General features: G+C 53.4%; 1 protein-coding gene across 3 annotated transcripts in view; it reads left to right on the plus strand.

Moving 5' to 3' along the window:
- The first annotated feature begins 989 nt into the window (after positions 1–989).
- ANGPT4 (angiopoietin 4) overlaps positions 990–7,633 on the plus strand; it is a 32,591-nt gene continuing 25,947 nt past the window's right edge. For all 3 annotated transcript variants that reach the window (XM_019645637.1, XM_019645635.1, XM_019645638.1), the window contains exon 1: positions 990–1,767. In XM_019645637.1, the coding sequence (XP_019501182.1) occupies positions 1,459–1,767 (309 nt within the window). In that variant the 5' untranslated portion in view covers positions 990–1,458. The remainder of the gene's footprint in view (positions 1,768–7,633) is intronic.

Consider the following 7,633-nt stretch of genomic DNA (forward strand, 5'->3'; position numbering starts at 1 on the left):
CTGACAGATCATCCCCAGGGTTGTCAGCAGCCCCAGAGTTTCCTGCCAGGACCTCACCACGTTGCCATCAGTGGCTCCGAGAGATACCCAGGTCATGTCCTCAGGGATGTGAACAGCACAGTACAAGAGACTTTGGGTGCGCTTTAAGCTGCCCAGCTTGCAACCCTTATTTATCACCCTGGGTGTTAAAAATGCAGGGACCTGAAAAGGAGGGGCCTGGGGAAGTGGTTCTGGAGATTGGCCAGCAGTGGGAGACTCAGACTAGTGACTTAATCCTCTTCTTTGGATCCAAGTACTTGAGAAGCTCCCAATCACCAAGTGACTCTCCAGGAATGATCCGTTTCCCCTGCCTTTGCTCCCAGGAGCAGGAAGATCAATTCCTCCAGGAAAGCAGCAGCCTGGAGGTGCTTGGCCTGGAATGGCAGGAGGCTAGGCTCAGCCACCAGGCTGGGCCGCACCCACTTCCTCCCGGTTACCCACCAGCTGAGGATTTAGAGCCAGCAACCTCTGACTCCAGGGCTGCACCCTAAGCTCTTCTCCCTGACATCTGTCTCCCCACTCCAGCCAAAGGTGGCCCCAGAACAATCTGCTCCAGGGCAGAACAACCTCTCATTACTGTCAGAGGACCTGAGCCAGGGCCACCCCAGGGCACAACCTCCCCCCTCCCCACAGGCCCCAAGGGAGAGGGCTGCAGCGCCTATTTCCCTGGCCTTGCAGGGTTTTCTGTTTCCTGAAATAGACTGGACTGGCGGCTTCCTCCCCAGCCTCACCTCTCTGCCCTTTTCCCTTTGCTCTCTCTGGGGGGCGCTTCACTTGTGTTCCAAGTGCTAACATGGAACCAGAGAGGGAAGGTGGAGGGGGAAGAGATGGGGAAGGCGGTGGGGGGTGGGGGGCTGAAATTTGAGATCCCAGCCTTGTTGCGGGGAGGTTGGAGAGAGACAGAGACAGAGACAGGAAGAGCGAGTTCAGTTGCATTTGGTGTTCAGAAGCGGGCAGCATTGGAGGTTTCGTGTTTGCCTGTGTTTGAGTCTGAGTGTGTGGGCGCGTGCGCGTGGCTGTGTGTATTGTTTTCTTTCCTCCCCTCTCATGGGAGGCCAGGCCTCCACTGGATAATAAAAGGGCTCCGAGGCCTTGGCCAAGAGCAGAGCAAGGCCTGTGTAGGACAGGGCAGGGTGTGGGCAAGTGAGAAGAAAGGAAGGGAAGAATAGAGGTGAGAAGGTGTCTGGGGGTGAGCAGGAGGAAGTGGGAGGAGTCTGAGCAGCCGTGGTATTTGGAACAAGTATAAATAGCCGCCTGGCAGGGAGCTTGGCCAAACAGGGGTTTGCTGCTGTAGCAGCAGCACTGGCCTGTCCACTATTGGCCACTGTGGGTACATCCTGGGCACAGCGCAGGGCGGTGGGCAGGCAACGCTATTGGGGGCTCTGACCCGACACCCCTCGACATCGCCACATCTCCTGGATGCTCTCCCGGCCAGCCATGCTGCTGGGCGGCCTCCTCCTCACTATGGCCACTGTGACTGGGGCCCAGCAGAGGGGGCAGGAGGCAGGCGGACGCCGCCGGGCACACCGAGTCCAGCACGGCCAATGCAGCTACACCTTCGTGCTGCCCGAGCCTGAGCCCTGCCCACCGGAGCCTGAGGCCTTCAGGGGCTCCAACAGCCTCCAGAGGGACTCACCAGCCACTGCACTGAACCTAGGAGACTGGCCGACCCAGCGGGTGCGACAGCTGGAGAAGGTGCTAGAGAACAACACGCAGTGGCTGCAGAAGGTAAGGGCTGGGCCTGCAGCGGAGTGGGGGGGGTGGGGGGCAGTGACTGGCAGCTGGACCATCTATCCCTGAGGCCTTCCCTGGGCACAGAGGGCCAGGCGGATGGGACCTCCTTCTCTGAATTGTGCAGATTGAGATAATGAGGCCCAGGGAGGGGCCGGAATGGGCCTCAGGCCACACTGCAAGACTGGGCAGGGTCAGAACTGGGAACCTGACTCCCTAACTGCCATTCATTCATTCATCTGCTAGAGATAGGCTGAGTGCTACCTTGGGCCAGGCCCTTTCTAGGTGCTGGGGATACAACAGTAAACAGCACAGTAGGTCCCCTTCTGCAGCAGTGGGAGAAAGGGGCATAAAGAGATGAACAATAAAGACCTATGTCAGATGGTAAAGCAAAATGAAGGAGGGAAAAAGGCAAAGAGTGACCAGCTGAGCCTCCCTGTCTCCCTGTCTGTCTCTGCCTCTCTCTCTTTCTACCTCTGTGTCTCTCTGCCTCTTGTGGGTCTCTCTCCTGGGCTCTCGTGGTAGCCCTGTGGTTTCTAATGACGTATGTGTCTCTGTCACTCTCTGATTCTCTCTTCTGCCTGGCTGGTGTCTCCCTGCATCTCTCCCTGTCACTCTCTCAGGTTCTCCTCTAACCACTAGGCTGCCTTTTCCACCCCCTGTCTCTACCTTCCCGGGTGTCCACACGGTCTGCTCACACTGGAGGACACACCGACCCAGTGGCCAGTGCCCAGCCCTCAGCCAGGTTGCTTGGCTGGGGCCTCTTTCTCTTCCCCTTCTGTACCTGAAGCTAAGGGCAAGGGGAGGGCTCACGGGCTGGGCATGAGCCTCCCGACCGGCACTGTCCTCAGCCTCTGCTGTTTGCTCCAGGTCCCTGACATCAAACCTCAGAATAACTCAGACCCTCAGCCTCGCAGTCGTGAGGCCTTGCCTGGCTGGACGTGGGTCCAAAGCACATCCCGCGGGAACACAGAGTTGGGGTACTGGCCAACCCTGAGACCCTCCCACACTGGCTGGGGACTCCCAGCTGCCCCAGCCGCCCCAGGCTGCCTGTAAATTCCTGGCATTTTCAGCCTTGGGTTATCCAAACAAGAAACATTGCCGAATTAAATCTCTTGGGGTTTGATTTCCTAAACCCATGGCTGGCTGCTTTTTGTTTGGGGCTGGGGCTGGGGTGGGGAGGACAGCATCTGCTTCTTGGAGGAATAAGGTTGTTTTTCCAAGAAGGGAGCCTAGAAATGGCTGGCACAGATGCCCTCAGCCTGGGAATGGCCTGGGAACAGCGGCCGCAGAGGCCCCTCACAAGGCTGCCCCCAGAGGGATGGGTTTATTTGTTTGAGCAGCTTGGCCTGGCCATCCCACTGGGGCAGGGCCGTGTGTTTCTGGTTCTTTCTTTCCAGGCCCCAGACCTAGGCTGGGCTGAAATGTACACAGACCCTCTCCCTCTTCTCTCCTTGGGCAGGAAATGTGAGAAGACAGGCCCTAAGTCTGTCCCCTGAGCCTGCACCTCTGGCCTCTGAGCGGTTGCTTAACCGCAGAGCCTGCTCTGAAATGTCTGGAATGGACCCTGCTGCGGAATCTGAGTTAGGCTGAGCTGGGATCAAGGAGTCACATCCCAGTAGTGCCACTGACCAGCGGTAGGGCCCTGGGGCAGCCACCTGCATCATTTGGTTCCTCTGTAAAATGTAACTCAAAATATTCTCTGCCTCCCAGAGAGAATATAGGATAAAAGAAAGATAACCAGTATGTACTGAGTACTTACTGTGTACCACACACTGTCCTACATGCTTTGAGAGAATTATCGCATTTATTTCTTAAAATAAATCTATGAAGCAGATTGTTTGCCCGTTAGTGGGTAGGAAAACTGAGGCACCAAGTGGTGAGGAGACTTATCCAAGGCCACACGGTCAGGAGGGGCAAGGTCAGAGTCACACTAAAATACAGCAGGCACATTCACACCTCAGGGCCTTTGCACTTGCCTTTCCATCTGTCTGGAGTTCCCTTCCTCCTGACTGTCCCATGGCTGGCCCCTTCTCATCCTCTCAGCTCAGATGGCCCCTCTGGTGAGGGTTTCCTTGCCACTCTGGCTAAACTTGCCCTTGACCCCACTAATTACCCCCATCTTTACTTCATAGCACTTATCACTATTGGAATTGAACTGAAGGATTTAGTGGAAGTGAACTGGAATCATAACTTGGCCATTTTGTTCATTCCTGATTCCTAGAACCTTGGACAGTGCCTAGCACATAGTAGGTGCTCAAGAAATAATTCCTGAGTGAATACATGCATGAAACTCAGAGAACGAGGGATTAGCTAGAGGGAACGTAGTTATTATTATGATACATATTTATGTGGGGGATGTTTCATAGAACCTTGTGTTGGTGGGTTTGTTTTTATTATAATTTATTCCACTTATAGTGAAAGTCACCCCTTAACATATAGTTCTGTGAGTCTTGACAAATTTATTCAGTCACGTAACCACCGCTACCATCATGATAGGAAACATTGCCAACACCCCAAAAAGTTTTTGTGTCCCTTGGTAGTCCTGGACCCCAGACCCTAGCCCCTGGCAACCACAGATTCTGACTTTTCCAGAAAGTCATGATGTAGCCTTTTGAGTCTGGCTTTTTCCACTCAGCAAAATACATCTGAGATTCATCCATGTTGCTACGTGCATCAGTAGTTCGTTCCTTTTTATGGGTGAGTAGAGTCCATTGGATGCATGAACCAAAGTTGTTGATCTGTTCGGCAGTTGAGGTCTTTTTAACTTAAATAATGCAGGAGTATAGCAGGCTTGAGAAGAGCTCCTTGGCTACTGAGACTGCTCATCCACAGATGCTCAGCTGGTGTCTTTTCTAAATACCTTTCTTTCTCCCCCAGCTCCTGCCTGTCAAAACTCCTTTTCTTCAAAGCCCTTTTCAAATGCCCTCTCCACAAAAAGGAACAGGGTTTACTGTTCCCATAGCACAGATTGGTAAGTGAGTTTCAGAGAAATGTAGCCCTCAACTACTAGAGGCCCATAGTTGGAGTAGAGCCGAGCTGAAACTCAAACCCACGGCCAAGGGGAAAGGTGGGGAGCCCAAGGGCCAAAGATCAGCCTCTTTGCAGGCTGAAGAGGTGCTGGGAGGCCAGGCCGGCATTACCCATCTCTGCCCTGAGAATAAGGGAGACAGAGAAGGGGCAGGTCCAATGAGAGGAGGGCAGATCTCATCCCAAGTCGGTTCCTCCATTGGGATCCTTCCCCCGCCCTTCTAACTGGCTCTTCATCCCTGGACCAGACCCAACCCCTACCACACAGACCGATCTTAGTCCCCAGGGCCCCAGCCTGGTTATACTGGGCCCATCTGGTCTGCATTACCCATCCCAGGGCCTGTACTGGTGGGAGAATGTGGCAAATTGGGTGATTGGCCCCAGCTGCAGGTGCCCCTTGCCCCACCCAGCCACTTATAGCCACAGGACAAGTGAGAGACCAGTGAGGATGCTGACGGAGTTCCTGTCACTCAAGATGTCCCCAAGCTACCCTGAGGGCCCACCCAGCTCTGCCGCCCTGAGGAAACCCCTGAGCAAGGAGTCTTGGAAGCTAGCCCACCAGTCAGTGGCCTTGAGCAAGTCTTCTGGGTCTCAGTTTGTCCATCTGCAAATGAGAAGTTTGAGGGATATGCCCGAGAAGTTCTCACTGCAGGGATAAACTTGCTGTTTGACAGCATGGAACAGAAGCTCAGGGCCTAGGAGGCTGCATTTTAAACCAGGTCCCAGGAGGTTCATGACTCACGGGCAAGTCCAAGAGCAGCCTCAGTATAGCTCTGCTTACCTTCATCCACCCTGGTGCGCCCTGGCCAGCCACACATTAGAATCCCAGGGAGCTGACAGAGGCATGGTGGGGAGAACACGAGCATCTGCCCAGTGGGGATGATGGTAAGCCTGGCCGGGGGCAGAGGGAAGTGAACTGATTCGAAACTTGCATTAGGATCATAGTGGCCAGAACTTACTAACGGATTGAGTGCAACAGGTAAGAAAAAAAGAATCAAGGATGAGGTCTGGGTTTGGGGCTTAAAAACTAGGGGGGGCCATTTACTGAGAGGGGAAAGACTAAGGGAGAATGGGGTAAGGATGCAGGGACCAGGGCAGTGGGAGCTGAGGAGTCAAGTGTTCCATGTTGGATGCTTTTGCTTGAGAGGCTGACAAGTGGATGGGACATTCAGGGGAGAAGTCTGGGTGGGAGACAGAGACAGCACCATCAGCATGGAGAGGGGTGTGAAAGTCCTACGACCGACTGGAACACCTGTGGCAGGGACCGGATGAATTTGGAGCCTGGAACGCTGGCATCTGATCCTGGAAGCTGATGGTTCCCTTTTCAGATGAACACTTTTAAATGCAAAAAAATAAAAGCATAAGAACACCCAGCGACATTGCAATTGTAATCAAAGTATTACAATTAAATCTGTGCTCTAGCTGTAGCATTATCCAGTGGTTGGTTTAAGCATGTTCATACTTCCGAAGTCATAATGAGCAAAAATATTTTAAGGTTCTGTAACACCAATGTTGTGATATGAAATTATGTCTGATTTCCATTGATCATGAAGTCACAGGATCGGCTAATAGCGCTATAGTTTGTGGCCTGTGCTCATAATTCAAGGAAATGCCAAATTTTAATTACAGGTTAGTGAAGAAAAGATGTACTTTATTCGTCACCGAAGGACCACAGACCCTGTGGTCCCCACATAAGGACCCTTGATCTAGGGAGAGACTGTACAGAGAGATGAGGGCCCAGGACGGGGCTGTGAGAACCCCCAAGGTAGAGGAGCCTGGTTAACAAGGAATCAGAGAGGAGGTGATGGCGGAGGGAAGATAAAAACCAGGAGAAGGTGCATCTGGAAAGTGGTTCCAGAGAAAGGGAGCGGCCCTCTGGGTTGACTGCCGCTGAGCTGGAGAATAAGATGAGAACACAGATGTGTCCCTTGGCCCTGCCTTGTCACAGAGGCCACAACAAGGTGAGGGGCAAAGTGAAGGGGCTCTCGGGACTGGGGAGACAGGCCAGGGGCATGGTACACAGTTTTCATTATATTATTATTTATGCTTTTTTATTTTTATATGTGAAGCACACCATAGTAATGTTATTAAATTGTTTTAAGGTGAGGGAGGGTGGGGATGGAGGTGAGAAAATAGAAACAACTTGTTCAATAAATTCGGTGGTTGAGGGGAAGCAGAGAAATTGGGAGATGCAGCCGAAGGGGACTGTGGGGTCAAAAATATATTCTTTTCATTTTTAGATGGGAGCTCTTGGAGCATGTTTGTGTGTTGCCGGGGACAGTAGAGGTGGGGCTAAGGATGCACAGGAAGAAGGAAGGGGCCCAACGGGACAGGGGCTTGAGAAGCCTGGATGGGCTTGTCTCCCTGGTCCTCGGTCCCATTTAGTGTGACCCCTACATTCCGGATTTTCAGACTTAAGTGACCTTAAGACTCACCTGGAGGGCTGGGCGCCACCCCAGAATTTCTGATTCAGTAGATCTAGGGTGAGACCTAGAAATGTGCGTTTCTAACAAGCTCCTGGTGATGCTGCTCCAAGGACCACACTTTGAGAACCGCTGTTCTAGAGCACCTTTCACATAGGCCCCCTTCAGGATTTGGCCTTGCACTACAATGGAACGTGCCCCCTCAAAATCTCTCTGGGGAGGAAGGGATGGGATGGAAGTGGGGAGAAGAGGCGCAGGAGGAAGCAGCCGGCCAGAGCCCGGCCCTCCAGCCAAGGTCACCACCTCTCTCTGAGGAGCGCCAGTCTTCCCAGGGACCCTGGGAGCTGCCCTGTGGGACCTCTGGGAAGCCTGAGCGGGAGGGTGAGGGAAGGAGCCAGGGCCGGGGGTGG

This window comes from Hipposideros armiger, unplaced genomic scaffold (genome assembly GCF_001890085.2).
Source record: "Hipposideros armiger isolate ML-2016 unplaced genomic scaffold, ASM189008v1 scaffold_94, whole genome shotgun sequence".
NCBI lineage: Eukaryota > Metazoa > Chordata > Mammalia > Chiroptera > Hipposideridae > Hipposideros > Hipposideros armiger.